At 42.5% G+C, this 21,132-nt stretch overlaps 1 protein-coding gene across 1 annotated transcript in view; it reads left to right on the top strand.

Annotated features, from left to right (window-relative positions):
• FBXL17 (F-box and leucine-rich repeat protein 17) overlaps positions 1-21,132 on the top strand; it is a 449,858-nt gene that overhangs the window by 418,096 nt on the left and 10,630 nt on the right. Inside the window, exon 8 of the mRNA XM_005866472.2 lies at positions 8,201-8,343. Within this exon, the coding sequence (XP_005866534.2) occupies positions 8,201-8,343 (143 nt within the window). The remainder of the gene's footprint in view (positions 1-8,200; positions 8,344-21,132) is intronic.

The following is a 21,132-nucleotide window of genomic DNA, read 5'->3' as shown; positions in this document are numbered from 1 at the left end:
AAAATCATTCTTTGTATTTGCCGCTTTGAAGACTTTACAATCTAGTAGCAAGACAGGCCTGTTGATAGATAGTTCTAATATGAAACAAACTCTGATAAAGTCTGCATTAGAATGAAATAAAGAAAAATATTTACAAAAAGGGACAGCCTGGAAAAATATCATAGAGTGCAATCACTGTTGAGTTTACTACATAATAATTAATTGGAAAAATATACTGTATAAAAATGGAAGGGAGGGATGTAAGTTAGAAATAGAGGGATGAAAGGTATTGGTTTCTCTACAAGAGAGGCAGAGCTGCTTTACAGTGTCAGAACACATGAGCTATTTATATCCTTAAAACGCATTCTTTTGTTTTTAGTTGACTGACTTTGCCCGAGTTGTAGGTTATTCTGTTCAGTGGTGCTCAGCCCCGGCTGCACATGGGGATCACAGGAGCTCTTGCAGCTGCTCCAGAGGTGGGACTCGGGCATCTGGACTTTTTCTCGGCGCCTGTGCTTCTCCTGACCTGCTAGGGCTGGGAGCCTCTGCCATAGTCCCCGCGGGCTGGAGGGGGCCCTCACGGGGACCATCACACAACAACGAATGTCTCTGAAAGTGTCAGTTCTTTGTTTTTGGAGCTTCTGTGGTTTCCACAAAGAAGAGCACTTTTCATATTTGTCTCTTTGTATTCGTGCCAAGAAATTTCTTTGCAAGTGGCTTTTATCCAAGTATTACATGAAAGACGTTAATCCTACTGTTAAATTTTAACCCTAATTCTTTCAAGCACTAAGGCATTTCTTCTGATTTTATTCCAGGTACCTAGATCCATAGCAGAAGGTAGAACTGGAAAGGACAAAATGACCCATGCAGGTCACTCGTTAATGCACTCATATGACTAATCTTCCTATGAGGAAAAAAAAAGTATTTTTAGTCCCAGCATTTATATATCAGATCTTTCAGTGTGAAAATAATACCTGCTTCCACTTACAACAGTGAAAGTCCTCTACTTAGTTCACTCACTATCTATTATTAGCTTCTCCATGTTATAATCTCTTTGTTTTGAAATAATTTTAGAATTACAGCAAAGTTGCAAAAATAGTAGAGGTATAGTCAGCGACCTCTAAAGTTACAATTTATATAACCATAGTACAATTAGCAAACTAGGAAATTGACATTGAAACATTACGATTAACTGAGCTGCAAATCTTATTTGAATTTCACCAGTTTTTCCCTTAATTTCCTTGTCTGTTCCAGGATCCAATCCAGAATACTACTCTGTATTTTTTTAAATATATATTTTTTATTGAGTTCAGAGAGGAAGGGAGAGAGAGAGAGAGAGAGAGAGAGAGAGAGAGAGAGAGACATCAATGATGAGAGAAAATCATTGATTGGCTGCCCCCTGTACGCCCCACACTGGGGATAGAGCCCGCAACCCGGGCATGTGCCCTGACTAGGAATTGAACCATGACCTCCTGGTTCATAGGTCGACGCTCAATCACGAAGTCACGCCAGCCGAGCCATACTACTCTAAATTTAGTTTTCTTGTCTCCTTAGACTCCTCAGTCTGTGACACTTCCTTATTCTTTTTTATATTCCACTAGAGGCCTGGTGCTAGAAATTCATGCCCTGGGGGTGTGGAGGGGGCCTCAGCCTGGCCTGTGCCCTCTCGCAGTCCAGGACCCCTCGCTCCTTATCGCCTGCCTGCTTGCTGCTTCCTAATGCTCAGCTCGCTGCTTCTTAGTGCTTCCCCGAAGGCTCCCGCCACTGCTGCTGCACTTGCCAGCCGTGAGCCCGGCTTCTGGCTGAGCAGCGCTCCCCCTGTGAGAGCGCACTGACCACCAGGGGGCAGCTCCTATGTTGAGCGTCTGGCCCCTGCTGGTCAGTTCATAGTGACCAGTCCTTCCACTGTTTGGTCGATTTGCATATTAGGGTTTTATTATATAGATTACCTTGACCCTTTTGATGAGTACTGGTGAATTATTTTATAGACTGTTTCTCAGTTTGGTTTTGTGTGATGTTTTCTGATGAGTAAGTTGATATTATTCATTTTGGCATATATGTGTTGTTACCGGTAATGCTAACCTTGATCATTTGGGGAAGGTGGAATCTGCTGGGTCTCTCTACTATGAAGTTATGATTTTTGAAAATTCTTAGATGTCTTTGGCATTCTGCCCATATTCTGTTTTTCCTCAAACTTTCACCAACAGATTTTAGCATCCACTGGTAGCTCTTGCCTGCAATAGTGATTACTGTGGTTTTCGCCTGATGTTTTTTGTATTTCTCTCATTCCGTACACATTTCATTGGAATTCTTCTGTAAGGAAGATCTGTCCCTGCTTGTCTATTTATTTATTTGATCATTTATATCAGTATGGACTTATTTATATCAGACGCATTTCCAATTTTTGAATTATAATCCAATGCTATCATTATTTGATGCTCAGATTGTTCCAGATGTGGCCATTGGCAGCTCTTTCTGATTGGATTCAGTGTCCTTTTGGCATGCCCTCATTGCTTTTAAGCATTTTTTGTTGTTGTGAGCACAAGATGTTCCAGCCTCATCTTGTATTTTCCCTGCCCCAGACCTGGAATCAACCATTTCTCTAAGAAGCCCTGATTCCTTTTATTGGAGAATGATGTTTTGAAAAAAAGATCTGGGTGCTAGTAGGTCATTGTTTCTGGGGTGTCATTGCTCTTGTCTCTCTCAGCAGAAAAAAAATAGGAAATATATGTATGTGTACTAAACCATGCATGCACATCCATGATATTTATTAGTTATTTCTATATGTGTCTATGTAACTGTGTATGTGTGTGTATATAAAAAATATGAATTCACTCTAATACCTCCGATTTCAGTTCAATACCATAGGTTCATTAAAATCTCCCCTTTTCTTATTTGTAACCTATTTCTCTAACAGTCCGAAGACTGGCACTCAGTTTCTACAATCCTAGATTACACATAAAGTTGTTTACTAAATTGCTAGCTCACACCTCTGTGGGAAACATATTTACTAACTAGAGAACAATATTTGCTGGCAGTTCTTTTTGGTTTTGCTCCTTATAATATTCAGTCAAAATCATGTTTTCCAAAGTGACTTAATTCCCATCCCCTTCAGTGTGGTTATATTATTCGGCAGGTTCATGCTGCTCACTGGTAATACAATTAGGATTTATTTGTTGCTGTTTTTATTCCACTTTGGGTTCCCCCACATTCTAGTTGGCCTTAATTTTTTATGTGGGAGGAATAAAAGCATTACTATGGTTCAGAGATTCAAAGCTATAGCCAAAGAGATATTTCAAGAAGTGTCTGTCCCTCCTCACACTCCACCACCACATTTGTGCCCCTCTTTCTTCCCTTTCTTTTCCCACCAACCCCCTATAATTAAATAGACTCTACTAGTGTGTTTTCTGGGTAATCTCTCCCGTACTCACTTCTCACAAATGAGCAGATTCCTGTTTTTTACTATGTTCCCTTTTGTGTGGTAGTAGCACGCCATATAAGTCCTTTTGCACTTTCATTTCTTCATTGAATGATTTGGAAGTTCCCAGTGATCTACCCCATATTTTTTCAGCTTCTTGTGTTCAGTTATGAGGGTGTAGCATAGTTTATTTAACCACTCTCTTACGTTTGAGCATTAAGGCTGTTTCTATAAGTTTGCAAGTACATATATATGTAATTTTGTATAATTAGAAGAATATTTTCAGGGTAGGTTCCTAGAAATGGAATTTATTAGTCAAAAGTAAGTGCGTATGTGCCCGTGTTTTTCAGTCACTCTGTATGCCTATGGAAATGCCTGTTAGTGGGTTGATCTATTCTATATCCTTCCTTGATCATCATATGAGTTACTGAATTACAGCTTGTAATTTGTGTAACTTTTTAAAATTTAACTTTATTAGATGCACTTAGCACATAAAGAAAGTATATTAAAATTGCATGGGGATTAGGAATTAGTCTTGCATAATTTATCCCTTTTCAGGGCTCAATAAATATCATTGTAATGTGTCAACAGCCCCTAATGAAGGTAGTAATCATACATACATTTACAGCCCTGTCATCCCAGGTGCAGTCTACGGGTTTAATGAACACCAATGGAGAGTAGGCAGTTCAAGAACTGTAGCAGTGACATAATGACCAAGTACTTATATAATGCTCTCATTTGCCTGGAGGTTTTTATTTTTCAAAACTCTTTCAAGTCTTTTCATTGTAAATCAACTGCACTACTGTAGAATGGTTTGGGGAAATATCACATAAATCATGACATTTGTGTAGTGCAAAGTCCCTTACATGTATGATCTCATTTGACCCTCAAGCCAACACTGTGAAGTAGGCAGGACGTGGAGTCAACATCCCCATTTGTCCAGGTGAGGAAACCGAGGCTCAGAAATGTTCAATGTCATCCTGAGGTCAGACCTCTACTACATTGTGAGGCTACAAGTGAATTTGAAATCGCACTACACGGTTCACAGCTAGCTCATGAGCAACAATGAAAAAACATCCAAAGGTAGCATATAGTCACAGAGAAGTAAATTACTCAGTATGCATTTTAGAATTTAAAGATTCCAATAAAGAATCTTATAGTCACAGGCAAATACTTGGCTACCTGTAAGCTGTAATGTTTCACTCCAGAATCGTGGTAAAGGGAAATACATCCTGAACACAGGTAGCCTGCTTCCCCCCACCCCACCCCCCACCCACTACTCCACTGGTGCTGCTGCTGTTGGTAGAATGAGCATTAGCTTTGGAAAGAAACAAACTATCTCAGTTTGTACCCTGTCTCTGCCACTTATTTGGATTGGGGCCTTGGTGAGGTATTTAACATCAGGTGTTTGTTGTGTGTGTGTGTGTGTGTGTGTGTGTGTGTTACCCTGTCTCTGCCACTTATTTGGATTGGGGCCTTGGTGAGGTATTTAACATCAGGTGTTTGTTGTGTGTGTGTGTGTGTGTGTGTGTGTGTGTGTGTGTGTGTTTAATTTCTAAAATTGGTATTGTTTTTGCAGGGCTATTAAAAATAACTTCATCAGAAACACTTTCCTCAGTACCTTCCCCCCCACCCCCATCTAAATGTTATTCTTACAGTGATCGGCCCATTACCTTCAGAACACTTGCTGCAGTTTAGAATTATACACACTTTGTGTTTGTCTCACATCTATTCTGCCTATTAGAATATAAACACGGCATCAAGGACTCTTCTTATTTTTGCTGCCCTTTCTATCTCCTACGCCTACCTCAGTGCTACTAATCATGAATAAATATTTCTGCAATAAGTCTTGCCAATTCCTTGCACTTGTATTTATTTCAGACACACAGGAAGACCTGCAGTCCCTGTTCTTTCACATCTCCCTGCCCCGACACATGCTTTTCCTCAGCCCCACACCCTTGCCCTCACTCCTTTGTTTTTCTGGAAAACCCTCACTCATCCCTCAAGACCTGGCTTAGCTCTTCCAGGAGGCCCCCGTGATAGCGCTCCTCCCCTGAAGAGTGAGGGGCTCCCGGCCCTCCTTGGCATGCCTCTGTAATTGACCTAAACATGTTCGAGTCACTGGTGTATTCAACTAGTATTTTTAAGAACCATCTCTGTACCAGGCACATGCTAGGTGCTGGACATACAGCAGTGAATAGGAGCTGTGGTTCTAATGGGGGAGGTGGGCCACAAAAAAGTAAATAAATAAACAAATAAGTAAATAAATAACATTTCCAACAGTAGTAATAAATGATAGGGTGATGGCTCTGAGAAGCTGACCTCTCACTTGAGAACTGAAAAGTGAGAAGGAGGTAGGCATGGGAAGAGATGGGGGTGAGCATTGTATGGTGACTGTTCACTTGGTTGTTCCTCACTTCCACCCAAACCTCCCATCACCCACCCCCACGCAGCTGGCCTCTGAGCTCTGGGAATCCTTCTGTCCCCAGGACCCAGCACGGGACCCCTGTGTCGCACCACAGCTCCACATGCTGGTAGTGCAGTGAATTACAGTGGCCCAGTGCCTGACCACTTGATTCCAACTTAGTAGGTTGGATGGGCACCCAGTGCTGAGAGCCAGCTCTGAGCTTATTATCCACTTCCCCATTTGCTATTTGGTTATACTGGGAAAGTTACTCCATCTTTCTGTGACTCATTTTCTGATCTTTAATATGGAAATAACAATACGACTGCATAACATTGCTGTGAGGATAAAGTGAGATAATGCACCTAAAATTCTTAGCCCAGTGCCTAGTACATGGATAGTCTATAAATATTGGTGAGAAGGCTGTAGAGTGAGAGCTCATGGAGTGTTTGTTGAATAAATGAGCAAGTTAAGCAGCAATTAAGTTCAATTCTTACTTCAGTAAATAGAACTATGACAAAACAAAAATCGAATACCCTGATGTATCTTCATTTGTCTTATTTACTGTTTATTTTAATACGGACAAAAAAAGAAAATACCAAACACCAGTGATTTTAGCACCTAGAACAAATTGCTATTGACTCTATTTGCTTAGGAATCAGCCTCTGAAAACTCCTGGACTACTTGGTTTCCCTTTTTCTAGCTACTGCAGGGCTTTCATGTTCTAGCCTCAAACCTCAGTAACAGTGCACAATCTACCGCCCCTGGGCCATCTTGCAACTTGTGCTTTGTGGTCTTTTGAAATCACAGTTTGAGCCCTTTGTATTGAAAGGAATTTTTTTTATGTATCATCTACTTCGTTCATCATAGGGGATCCTCAGGACATCATAACCAATGAAAGTTATGACCATAACAGAGATAACAACAGTTTTCTTAGGTCAAGAACACCAATGGGATCGACCTGGGACATTGCTGCTACTACACAAAAATATCATTCAGACGATTCACCAAGCCTTTGGCAGATCGCCCCCTTGCCCTGCCTTACCTCCTAGGAAAACTAACCGAAATAGCACCAAAATAGCACACAAAGAAGAGAGCATCTGCAAATTAGTGGCATGAGGAACTTCCAGGAAAAAATTGTTCTCTTCCTTTATAGCATTTTCACTGGAAATCACTGGGATCATGACTATTGTTTTTGTAAGCTTTAAATATCTGTCTTTGATATTTAAAGGAATGGGCATGAGTTTTCTGGTTAAAAGAAAAATTACTGAGGTAATTAGCAAAGTGATTTTGCCAAGTATACTTTTCTCTGAGCTATAAGAGTTAACATTTATTCACATGAATAATTCACTCTGCTCTTATTAATCTAGTGAATCAATTCATCCTATCATAGAATGAGGAAATAATTAGCAAACAACTTCTTCCTTTTTAATATTGGTGGCATTGCTTTGGGGGTTTTCATTTACGTACCAATGCACCATAAACATACTCAGGATGGAGGTACTGAAATCTGTTTTTCTGCTCACAAAGGTAGAGGCATGCATGTCTGTCCAATCAGAAGTCCGCAGCAAAGAGCCACATTCACTGATTGGTCGCTCTGCTGGGGTGACTGGTTATGAGCAGTGATAAGGAGGGCACCTCAAAGATTATGGGATGAGCATCTGCACGTTAGTACCAGGCTAAACAGTCAAGGAGACTAGAGATACTGTCATAGTTTTCAGATTACAGGTTTCATTTTATATGTTAATGGAAATACTTCTGATATGAGGAAGAAATTCACCAGAACAAATGCATTCCCTTTACTGCACTCTAGCATGGCACCAATTAAATTCAACTGTGTGTATAATGTACTCTTAATTCCTAACAGTCCCAGGAAGGACTAATGTGAAAAATATCATATATTCTTACATTTTAAGATCATGAACAGATGGAAAAATTTATGCCAATCAGTAAAGAAATTCATATGCAGTGTTACACACCTCAAAATGGTGTTTATATGGATTTTTCTTTTTTTAAAAAATTAACATTATCTTGGGATAAGTTTAGTTACTAGTTGGGGTTTTCTGTAGCATTTTATGTGTAATTCATTTTAATTTATTCCTTTTGCAGATATGAATGTTTGCAAGTACAGGTAACCTTGCAACGAGTAAAACTGATAAAAGGTTGTGTTCCAATGAAATGGAAATTATGGAATGATCATTCACTTTGTGAAAGGGTTTGTCATAGGGCAAGCTTTCCTAAAGCATTTTAAACTTAATTTTGTTTATAAAACATGCATTTACACACAACATTTTAGGAACAAATTCAGTGAGGAAATGGGAGAAATGGTAATAATGAGATAGATATCCCTTCCACTGCTAATGTTTATTCTGCCTTCTTCCCCCTGTCCCTTCTCGCAGCGCTGATAGCCATTGGGCGATACAGCATGACAATAGAGACGGTGGATGTCGGATGGTGTAAAGAAATTACAGACCAAGGAGCCACCCTGATTGCGCAGAGCAGCAAGTCTCTGAGATATTTGGGGCTGATGAGATGCGATAAAGTAAGAGTTACCTTTTAAGTTAATTTCGTACATATCAGTGTAGTTAATAGCTGGATATCATTCTCTCTCTCTCTCTCTCTCTCTCTCTCTCTCTCTCTCTCCATCTACCTATGTAGGTATGTATGTATATAGGTATATATGTAGGTATATATGTATACATGCACATACATGCACTGTTAACATCTATGCATTGTAAGATGCCTGGCTTTCTAACCTAATCTGACATTATATTTGCATTTCTCTATTTAAAAATGAATTTTGTGCTTATGCAGAAAGAAAAAACAATCATACTCATAGTCAACTTTGATTTTGGCCTCCTACCCTTAAAGCCCATGGACAAAATGTGTAATGTTTGCATGGCACATTGCAACGTGCAGGGTCTAACAGTAAAATTCTGCTCTGAGTTCCACATTTCCTGCAGCAGTATGGTGGAAAGAAAGTGCCAGATTGTTTTTTCCCAATTTGAAGTATGCAATTTCAGGGCCCAACATCTATGTATTCTGACTATCTGGGGGCAGGAATGGGCCAGTATGGGGATATTACGTGGGAATTTGCATCTTTACACACTTAAGCACACGATGAGAAACGGTCCCAGAGGTCCCACTGCAGGTCTGTGGAGCTGGCCCAGAGGCCTGAATGTGAGTTTGGGAAATTGGGCCATATTTAATACAGGGCCCTTTGAAGATGTTTTCCCTATAACGGATCTAAGGAATAGTTTTTCATACTGTGAAAGCGAGAATATAGAGTCTCAGAAAGACCACACATGGCTCAAGGCCACTCATCCCAGATGGTACCCCAGGTCTCGGGAGTCTGTGTTCAGGCTGTGGCACATCCTCGGGGCATCTCCAGGCACAGGGACTGTTTCCTTGGAAAAGAGCCACCTCAGATACTTGCTCAGAAAACGCTGGCGTCTTAGAGTAATTTACACACGTGTGATACTTTTGCAAATGGTGGTTAGGGACGTATCTAGCAAAAGAGAGTGAAACTAAATATTATGTGCCTCTCAAAGGACATGCATTTTCTAAATGTAGCAAATTTGGGGCAAATAGAAGAATAGCCCAAATCCTTTGTGTGCTTTGTCATTTTTGTTAATTGACCCAGTTCTGTTCTCTAAATGCTTTAAAATCCCAACTTATACCAGGCCTTTGCCCATTGGTAATGTTTAGAGAGATTTTATTATGTCGTCTCAGCCCAGCTTGGAAAGCTGACTGACTTTGTTACTAAGCAACAGCACGGAGACCCAAGGGTTACAAGTCTCCCTGAAATTTCACTACTAACTAAACCTAGCACTACTACTAACGCTGCCACTTTAAAATAAAATTCTTTTTAAAAAAGTTAAAGGGAGGGCCCACAGTCGGCAGAGTATTCTAGAAATGTTGAGCAATGACAGCAGAGGTCCTCAATCTCAGCCAAAGGAACGCCTACATGAGTACTACCTAAGCAAGGACACCAAAAATGTGTGCATTCAAAGTGGGTCGCTGTATCCACAACCATCTCAACATCACCATCGTTCTAGTCTTTGGATTTGTTGAGATCAGCTCCACCTTTAGTGATGGATGAACTGTAGAAATTTATGTCCTAAACAGAACAGAACTAGACTCCTAGATGCAGAGAACAGACTGATGGTTGCCAGAGGGGAGGGGGCTTGTGGGACTGGGTGAAAAAGGTGAAGGGATTGAGAAGTATCAATTGGTAGCTACAAAATAGTCACGGGGCTGGGGAGTACAGCAGAGGAAATAGTCAGTAGTGTTGTAATAACTACTAGTATATATGGTGCCAGTTGGGTACTGGAGATATCAGGGGGAACACTTGGTGGAATATAGGATTGTCTGACCACGATGCTATACACCTGAAACTAATACAAAATAGTGTTGAATGTAAACTGTCATTGAAAATTTAAAATCAAAAACCAATTTAAAAAACTTTTTTTTAAGAAATTTACTTTTTGATTAGTATAGGAGGTTATTTCAGATATATTTGCTGACTAGCATTTTGCTAATTTTAAATTTAAAAAATGATTCCTTTTCTACCCAAATACAAGTTAGTTCAAAGTGAGATGGGGTGACTGTTCTGTATGGTGGTACCCCTGAGGGTTTTGTCCATTTCCTGGGGCAGCCTTTGAATCCTTTCTCCAACTTGTGAGCTGCTCTGAGCGGCCCTGGCTCTAGCACCAGGTGTCCGACCATAGCCCGTGGCCAGCCAGGGGGTGCGGGGGCCCAGGCTCGCTGCCCGGCACCCTCAGGCTTAAGGCAGCTCAGAGGCAAACATGAGAGGTTCTGTAAAGAGAGAAAAAGTTTCCAAACCCACACAAAGTGCAAGTGAAATCTGCACATAAACGCCTGGTTGATTTAGTTGAATGGAAATCTAGAGTAACCAGCTATTCAGCTTTCAAAATTGGTATCATGCTATCCATTACCTGCTTTCAAATTTTTATCAAGACTCAAAGAAAAATTTGAGTAGCAAAGGAAAGCAGTTTGTAGTGGAGGGTATGGACTCTGGAGCCAGAGTTCAGGTGTAGATCTGGGCTGGACACTTGGTTGTGTCATCTTGAGCAGTTACTTAACATCTCGGTATCTCTGTTTCCTTGTTTGAAAAATGGGGATGGTAATAGTACCTTTCCTGTAGAAGTGTTGTGAGCATTTCAATGAGTGCACTTATATCAAGCCCTTAGAATATTGTGTTATATATAAAATGCTCAGTGTTATTGATTATTCTTATCATCAATGTCATTATATTAGCCTGTGGTTTAATATTTGAATTTCCAGAGGAGAAAAAAAAAGTGTATTGCCTGCTATCCTGTTTTGAAAGAGAATTAAAATGAAAGGAAAAAAAAAACTCAGATTACAGGAGATTTTGCCCTTTTACTTTTTTCCTCACTTAAATTTAAACTTCAGATTCTTTTCTATACAAAGATATCAATAATCACATTTCTATACACTTTACGAAGGAAAACCAATGCATCCATGGGACACGCTGTATTGGGGATCAACTTACTAACCCAGGCATAGGGATGAAGAAGGATTTGCAATGGGAGGGAAGGGTGAGTTGGGGAGCAGACAATTCAAATAGGTAAACAAAAATAAAGTACTAAGAAAAATAATGGAGAAAAATAATAAAAACAGGAAAGACAGAGACATTATGATTAGGATATGGAGACAACAATTTACTACCTCAATGCAATCATCTGTGCCAACAAAGAATTAACTAAATTAATTTGGGCCTTTCTCTCTTCTCCCTGTACCTTAACCAAACCTGCTGACCACTAATAATTCATAAGTATGAGTTATCCTTCCCCTTCGTGGAGCCAAAGGAGTGAACAAGAGATCTCAATGGTCTGCACAATTACCCCCACTTCAGAAACGCTGTCCCTGGGGTCCCTGCACTGGGATGAGGGAGGGTTTGTGGCATCTGTGTGTCCCAGGACGCATGCGCCGTGCTCTTATGGCTCTGAGAAATATTGAAGGCTGGTTATATTTTCTTTCATGTGCAGTCAGTTTCATTTGGGGCCACTTATACTTAATCCGAAAGCTATACTTGACCAAACTTATGCTTTTTTCCTCACTTGAGTTTTTGAAAAATTGTAAGAATAACAAAATGCATTGTATTTGTTGCAGGAAGGTGTTTTTCCTGCCGTTTCTCTCATTAGGTAAACAAAGAACAGATGAGAAACATTAAACATATTGTTTGCAGACGAAAGCAACATGTACTTAGATTATCAGACAATGTCTAAGCAAAACAGCAGTAAAATTTGTTTGGCTGCAACAGTGGTGACAGGGGAGTCCTCCGGCCATTTGAGGAACGCGGCGTTCCCCGGGCACTTGTAAAATTAGGAAGTGTGTTAGGAAGCCCCGGTTTGAATAGCTTTTCTGATTGCTGGATGGATAAGCACGTTACAGGCATTACTTTGGGTTTTGAAGCTGAGGCCACTTAATCTCCTAAACTTTAATGCATTGTAAGAACCAAGAGAAGAAAACGCTGTGTGAGATGGCTTTGATGAATTGGGGTGAATTTATATTCTTAAAGACTGTTCAAAGGCTTACTTGACCTTGGGAATTAGAGTTGACCCGAAATCACCTATCAACTTAACACACATTTACTTGGCGATTTAGTAAAAACTACTTGTATAATCAACGGGACTCTAATAGGAGCAATATGTTTACTCTGCTTGCCTTAATTACAGACGGCGGCTTTGGTTCTAGAAATCATTTTCACAACTTCAGGGAATGCTAGATTCTATATAGATCTGTTTCTCCTAATAATGTATTTTCCTCATTTCTCGCAAGGCAGTTTGGATGGAGAACAAAACTGGAAAAGACAAAAAAAATTCATAGAAAAGCTGTAGGGCAAATGGAAATGCAGTGTTCAAGGTTAATGAAAAATGTTTTGGGTAACAAGGTTGATGAAAAGGGAGGGAGCTCAGTGGCTAAGCATTGGCTGAGAAACCAGACCTCGCCAGAGGCAGCTGGCTGGTTTGGGAAACCTCGGTGATAAAATGTCGCGGTGGAAACCTCTGCCGTGCGTGTTAATACAGAAGTTTGGAGACAGAGAGCCTGAATTATGAGCAGCGAATAACATCATAAATGTAGCAATTCTCGTATGCCAAAGCCTTGTGAAAAGCAGTTGGATGGAGAAATGCTGGAGCTTTTAAAAGCTCCCTTTCACTTACTTTTTTTTTTTTAACTTCATGCAGAACTAATTTTATACACTGTTCATTTGATTTGAAAATGCCAGCGTCTGGGGTATCATTAAAGAGCGTTATTGAGGGAGCCACTCTTGGCAAAGCATTTTGCTTAAAATGCTTATTAGTTCCTCTGTCCCTGCAGAGTTGTAGACAGGATGGAGAAAGTGCACCTCCATCTACTAACTCCATCCCTCTGCCTCCGTCTGCAGCAGGTAGCTGCCCTTCTGTTGGACGGCTACTTCTCCTGGGCCCATTAAGGCGCCAGGAGGGCTGTGGAGGCCACGTTACTTAAGGAAGAGACATAAATAGATTTTGAAAGGTCCACCCCAATGTCCTATGACCAAAGCCTCTCGGAATTTCTTTGATTTCTAGTTGACATAAATTAGAATTACACAGGCGTGAAGAGTCCACCCAGAAAAGATCAGAGAGGCTGCCGGGGGAGGAGAGGGCTTCTCTGTGATCCTATTGATTTTTCCAGCTGCCTTCAGGCCAGGGGCCGCTGCAGAGGCGACTGTTATTGATCCACACCATGGAAATAATGAAATTAATTCATTTCTCATCAAACTGCCATGGCCAAGACCCTTTCCCTTCACCTGTCCTAATTCCCGAAGTACTTAGTTGGGGAGTGAAATAGATGATTTTTTTAAAATAAGAAATTCTTTCTTGAGCTCATATGGAATCTTTGTTTTCACACAAGTTCCTCATTTAAATGGTAGATATATTTCTCTTAAGTCAACGAGAAGCCAGTATAGAAAACAAGTAACAAACCAGTCAGCCCTGTAGAACCAGGAATCTGCTGTACAGCCTTCAACTACCCAGGGCCAAGTCGTGTGTGCCCAATTTAATGTCAAAATATTCAGGGCAGAATTGACCACTGCATTTTCCAGGAAGTAATCATGGTGAGAGAAAGCCTCAACAACCTAAATATTTCTGTGGAGAAAATGGAGTTTTTATCAGCTTATTTAGGAATCATAAGCAGGAAAGCCCTGTGGGGAAAATAATGTAGGGCTCTGTAACTAATACACAGAACTAACTGGAAAAATCAGTTTCAGGGAAAATAATTTGCGGGGCACTGTGTCCAGGACTGTTTTGGTAGCAATTCAGCCATGAAACAAAGTGTATACCTGCAGGGGCTCGCCCCTCCCCTGCAACGTGCACACAGCTGTTTCTAGATTGCCCGTAGCCAAATTTTAAGACTGAAAATGTATGCCTTATCAAAGAAAATAAAGTGTAAAAAAAACACACCAAGGAAAAACACAAAAAACCAAAAACATTCTCTCCTAACAAGGCAGGAGTGGTCTGACCATACAGATCCCGTAGCCCCAGGTCGTGAGCAACATACCGTTACATGAATAACCCGCAGTGCCATGTGCTCCACAGAAAGGGGAGAGGAAAGATGGTGAGAGAGTGTGGCTGGGCTCTCAAATCTGAACCTAAGTCTTTCACTTGAAGTATCAGCATCTTGTTTCTTTTGCTGATAAAACAGTTTCTCTGGGTGATTTTTCACACAGGAGCACTTTAAAACACATTTTTACAACCCTCTCCTGATTATTCCTGGTAATTGAAACAGGGAAAAGCACATCAGCTGAGATATAGAGGTTACCACTCAACCTCATTTTAGCCAAGTGTTCCCACCTCTTTTTCCAACCCTGTTCACCTGAACTGTTGTGAAGTGGTAACCGAAAGGCCTTTCCTGCCTTTAGATACTAACCCAAGAAAATGCTGGCCTGGAGCTTTTTTCACACGTTTATTTGGTGAACATTAGTGTTTTCAAATTCTACTTCCATTGCTTTACTGTCTGTGGGACTTTGGACAACTTCCTCACTAAAAGCCTCAGTTTCACCATCTGAAAAATGGGGTAATATTATGTATCTTATGGGTTTAAATGAGATATTGCAACAAAGCACTTAACCCAAAGATATGCACACTGAAAATACTCAATAAATGTAGCTGCTATTAGCTATTATTATTTTCATTATTATTTACTCATGTAGTACGCATACCTGCTCCGAATCATGTATCGGATATTTAACCATGATATGAACCACCTGGCTCATAATATCCTAGCTATGAATGTATATCATATATGCTAAGATCTTACCAAAAAAACAAACAAAAAAAAACTAGGCCCCTGAGACTCAGACAACAATTCTAAAAAAACCATAGAATCTATTTTTTAAAATAGTTAAGACCAATCAATTTACAGTCAAACTTATAGAGGAAGAAAAAACCTAGAGACCAGCGGATGAACAGTAAGAGTAAAGATTTGCCAAGTATGACAGCCAGTCGGTGTCTAGGCTGGGACTTGTTTGGTTTGTTTCTTCAGAAAAATCAACATCTCCTGAGAACCTTTTAAGGAAGTGTGCTGCAAATAGCTGTTTTTTTGTTTTGCTCACTTCTGTTATGGGATGGATGTAGAGTGAAATTGTGTGTGTGTGTGTGTGTGTGTGTGTGTGTGTGTGTGTGTGTGTTTTAGAGGAGGAAGGAAAGGGCCTTCTGTTCCCCAAATGCCGTAGGGTGGATAGACTGTTTGGTTGGCATTTGCCTGAAGGAACCCTGGAGCATCATTGCTTTGCAGTAAATAATCTCCTTGGAACTTTGATTTGACTTAAGTAATTATACAAAAGAATGAGGTTGCAGGATCATATTATTTTTCTAATTTAGAAATAGGAAAGGTAACAGCAATATCTCAACAGAGCTCAGATCGAATCCCAGAACTCGTAAGCACCTGACTTTGCAAAGTGAGAACAAGGATGGCCCGCAGGGGCTCAGGAGACTGGGGGCTGCTGCCCGCTGGGAAGGAACGGCCATGCTCGAGAGGCCCGCCATAGAGCAGCAGGTTTTCAGGGCTGGCCATGCTGCGCCTCATGCAAATTTTGTTTGGCAAGTAGTTTTTCAAAGAGAAAATCTAAACTTCCCCCCTGCCAATTTTGATTAAATATTTTATTCATTTATTCAAGAAATAGCTATTGAGCTGCTTACTATGTTCCAGTCACTCTGATAGGTGACAGGTCAGAAAAAATCAGCGAACAAGATCGAGTTCCTACCCCATGGAGCCTGCAGCCTCCTGGGGGAGACAAGCAAATGGGCAGCCACAGTGCTGTCAGACTGCAAATTAATTTTCAAAACCGGCACCCAGACTTACCTTTCTTCTGCACGAAGAACCACTTACATAGCACACCTGCCTCCCGGTCCTCTGGAGCCCTGCTTTCTGGCCACTCCTGGGAAGTTCCTGAGAAGGACTGGCTATGAACAGTCGTCCGTCCTTTTTCACCACTCCTCACCACCTATTTCCTTCCCCACCGTGCCCCATTTCTGTTCTTTTCAAGGTCACCGGTGACTTCCATGTCACCAAATCCAGCGGCCACTTCTCTGTCCACAACCTGCTCCATCACTTAGCAGCTGCCCACATGCTAACCTTTGTGAGAATGCTTTCCTCTCGTCGTCCCTGTCACCATGCTCCTGGCCTTTCTCTCTCCAGATCCCGTACCTCCATGGCCTCATCTGTGAAGTGGAAGTAAAATTAGCACCCATCTCGTAGGCTATTGAGAGGATTAAGTGAGTTTATATGGGCAAAGTTTCTTACATGAAGTAAGCAATTAACTAGTAGCTCTTATTTGTTGTGGTGGTGAATTCTTACTTTTTTCATCCCCACCACTCTCCTCCTCATTAGAATGTAAGGTCCCTGAGTGTCTCCTGTGCTGTATTGTCAGGCCCTCCCATAGTGGCTGGTATGTTGTAGTTGCTAAACAGATATGTATTGGATGATGGATGGAAGGATAGATGGATGGGCAGATGGATGGATGGATGGATGGATGGATGGATGGATGGATGGACAGATGATGGGTGAATGGATTGGATTGTGTTTCCCATCTGCATTCTGTGTAACACCGTGCTTCTGAGGCGGTTCCTCAGGCTAAGAGGACAGGGTGCCTGGGCTTTGCAGCCATCAACCAGAGAGCCCCACTGTTATTGCTTTATTTATTTACGTTATTTATATGGTTTGTTTATCTACTTAGTTATTATGTGGTTTATAGAAGTTGTTCAGCTAAAAGCAAGTTTGATAACCTTTAGATCCCACTGCTTCTTAATAATTTGATTGATTATAAAAAATATCGAGGCAGAGGGGAATAAATGAATAAGAAAGACAACCCCTGGGGTATAAGACCAGTTTCCTGTAGCTGGGAATTCTGAGTGTAGCCGAATGCTCCCTGGGTTCAGGACAGTCACAGAGTTCAGGCAGCTGCTGTGCCATGGGACTCAGCATCCTTCAGCGGCCAACCCTGAAATGCTCTGATTGATGTAGTCTCTCTTCTGAAAACCAAAAATAGCACTTATTTTGTAAGGTTTTTAAAAATATATTTTTGTTGATCAGAAAGAATGGAGAGGGATAGAAATATCAATGGAGAGAGAGAATCATTGATCGGCTGCTTCTTGCACGTCCTCCACTGGGGATTGAGCCCACAACCCAGGCATGTGCGCTGACTGGGAATCGACCTATGTCCTCCTAGTTCATAGGTTGATGCGCAACCACTAGAGCCATGCCGGCCGGGCTGTTGTAGGGGTTTTTTAATCTACAGATTTATAGATTACTTTTATGCAGAATAAATTTTTGCTGATAATAAATGTGTTTTAGAAAACAGGTCAAATTCATAAATTCTACCTGATGGAAACTGCAATTTTGGAAATAAATTGTTGTCATCAGGTGTCCACTGGTGATGACCACTCCATAAGCTTTGTGTAAGAAAACGAAAGCTGAAAACAAGAATGCTATTAAGCACAAGAGAAAACACATTTTTTTAGTTCTGAGAGTTTTCACCCTCAATTGTATTTTCCAGCTTAATTTTGCCAGTGTAATTTAGAAACACCCAGATGTGTTCCATAAATACCTCGCACTTACCACTCAGCGACTACATTAATTATCTTATTAGGGCACAGGTTTCCTCAAAGACTTGATCTTTTGCTGAACCATTTGGAGCGCTGCAGATGAGTGCCCAAGTGGCTTCCTCCATCCCTGTCCCGCACATGTCTGTCATGGCGTTCATCTGCACTGCACATGCAAATCTATTTTTAAAATGTATAGACTTGCACGGTGGGTCAACTCCATGGCTATGGGCTTGTGGCCTCAGAGTGGCCTACGCAGGGCTGGTGCCTAGAACTTAAACTTGGCTTGAAACATCTTTTTTGGTGGAGGATCGCTGGGTAAAACAGGGAATGAAAATGTCACTAATTTTTCTCTCTGACAGTGTGGTTGTGGGACTCCTGTCACACTAATCTCTAATTAGAGGCTTCAGGTTGGCGAGCCCCGAGCCGCGATTCTCCCTTAACACTGCAGGCATTTCTGTGATCCCCGTCCTCGGGGTTCTCCGCCGCTTTCTCACTGTGCTAATTCAAGTGAAGAGAAGCAATGCTCATCCTCACAGGCAGCCCACATTTCATGAAAAAGAGACAGCACGAAGCCAGGCCTGTTGTGATATTGACAGAGCATAGCACTCCCAATCATTGCAGATTCTGAAATGGAATGACTGCATTTGACAAAATTGACTGAATTCATGAGCCTGCCGCCCTGCCAGGTTCATTGCCTTCTCAGTATCTGTCTCTTTCTATGCTTTGGGGTTTTTAGATGAGATTTTTGCCACACAAGAGTCAGAGTTCTTACATCTATATTTAAAAATGCATTCTTAGAGGCCTCGGGCTATGGGTGTGAGGTTTCTGTGTGAAGCATGGTGCATTATGGGTAGCCTGCTGTCAGCTGACTCTCGTGGTTAGCAAGTGGCTTTTAGGCTCCAATAAGATAATCCAGTTTTCTTTTTAAATGTATAATAAATACTGAGTCCTCTCCCACCTCATGAGTGGCCCCTTGAAGAAGCACAAGGTCCATGTGAACACTGGGTTTGGGGCACTTTCCCCTCCCTTAGCTGTTGGAAAGGCCAGGGGCTGCCTCCTCTGGCCACCCCTCACTAGAAATCTAAGGCAATGCTGAAGGAGAAGAAACCAGTCTGGTGTTACCATAGTCAAAAGTATACTTCTGTTTCAGGCAGGGATGAGTATTTGGGGGAAAAGAGAGGTGGGCTAATGAGCTGTGGGAGCAACTTTCTTTCTCCAGAACCCCTGACTCAGAGTTTAATGCGAAGGGCAGCCTGGGAGGAGGTGCTCGCTCCTTACCCTTCAGTAATCTTACTTCAGGGCTTGCCTTCAAACCTCCAAGTGCAGAAATCATCTGCACCCTATAGGGGCTCCTCAGTCAGAAGCTTTAGTCTAGCAGATCTCAACCCACGCTGCCCTTGGGCATCTCCTGGGAGCTGTAAAGAATACTGATGCCTGGGTCCCACTCCTCCAAGGTTCGGATACAGGTCGCCTGGGACACGGCCTGGGCAGGGGAGGTTTAAAAGACCCCTGTGAGTAGTTGGGCTGAGAACCACGGTATTCTTGATTGTAATCTTGGTTGCAGTCATAGTTTAAGTCATCCCACATCAACAAACATGTGTCAGACATTTGTTGCAGCCGAGTGAGGGTGCAGCTCATGGAGAAGGCCTGGGTGTGGCTGAGGAAGGAAGAGCGAAGGAAGGGACCTCGAAGTTGCCTGCAGAGTAGGGAGCGGGAGCAGCCAGGCTGCTCTCACACCAGAGTCATTTCCACATCCTCCACCAGGCTGGGCAGACCCATCCACCTCACTGTGGGTGCTGCCTGCAGCCTGTCTATGTAGCTCCAGCTTTATCCGCCTCGCTGCTCACGAGAAAGAGAGAGGTAAGCTGGGAGCCCGTGAAAGTGGTGCTGGATGCCTGGCGTCCCAAGCCTCCCTGCTCTAACTGTAGAGAAACATCACCAGGATGTGGCATGTCTCCTGAAAGGGGACGTGAGAGGTCCTGCCACAAAGGGAGGGAAATAGGATCATAAAAACCTCCCAGGGCCTGCAGTGTGCATGCTGTCGGCTGAGCAGGGTCCTGGGAAAATCAATGTATTGTCTGCTCTTTTATTTTTTTCTTAGTGTCCTATTTAAAATATTTTAAACTGCACTTAGATGACTCATCTCATTCACATACAAATTTGAGCTATTGCTAAAAGTTCCATTACCCCTATTTTACTCATTTCCATGTGTGCCCATCCTGGGGCCAGTGGAGTTTCATTTGAATGTGCGTTGTCCAGGATGACCTCCAGGGGCACCTGACGAATGCCAGGGTCCATAATAGCCAGAGAGCCAGCACCTCGGAGAGAGACGGACTCCGGAGGTGTCTGCCAGCAAGACAGCACTCTGCCGCTGGGCCCCCCGGAGTCAGCCCCTGGGGCTGTTAGCAGTGAGTGGCATTGCCCAGGGAGTCTGTGGAGAATGACAGACCAGCGTGAGGGCAAGAGCCCTGAATCGGGAGGCAGGCGCCGAGTGTGCTATTTTCGACACCTTCACAGACGTACTGTGGGCCCCTTACTTTTCCCGCTGAGACAGGGGGATCCATTTTCTTAGCTACCCTCCCCCCTCAGAGAAGTGCCATTTGAAACAAGAACGTACCTCACCTCCGTTATACTCTAAGTTGCTATGTGTGCTGGAGTAACTGACCACAGAGCTCACAAAGCAAGGGGGAGATCCATTGTTTTATTCTAGCTTAGAGTGGGTTTCTCTCTTCCCTGACAAATATGTGTACATGCAGTGCATGTCGTCCACGGGCTGGTGCCTCTTTGTCCTTCACAAGTCACTTAAAGGTCACTTCCTTTGCAAAACCCTTCCCAGCCCCCTGGGGAGGAGCAGGTGCCATTCAGCTCCCCGTCCACAGCGGCCTGCGCTCCCCCTAGAAGGCCCTCCTCGGGGTTTGCTGCTGCTGGCTTCCTTGTTCTTCCCTCTCGCTGAGCGTGGGCCCTGTCTTTCCTGCTGGCTTCTGCCTGAGGGACACAGGACATCGTTCCCTGGGTGGGAGAGAGGAAGGGAAGTTGCCGTTTGGGTCAGGGGACAGTTGGCGCTGCCCAGAGGCCCCTGCAGCTTCGTCATGTTTCCGTCACGGCCCAGCGTCTCCCACGACCACAGCACCATGGCCATGCCTCGCAGGCCAAGTGGGATCCACTGTCGTTTATATTCCCACAGAGCAGCCACGTTGAAGAGATTTAAGAGAACTTTGAAA

This window comes from Myotis brandtii, unplaced genomic scaffold (assembly GCF_000412655.1).
Source record: "Myotis brandtii unplaced genomic scaffold, ASM41265v1 scaffold230, whole genome shotgun sequence".
In the NCBI taxonomy this organism is placed as follows: domain Eukaryota; kingdom Metazoa; phylum Chordata; class Mammalia; order Chiroptera; family Vespertilionidae; genus Myotis; species Myotis brandtii.
This window is presented reverse-complemented; position numbering and strand designations above follow the sequence as displayed.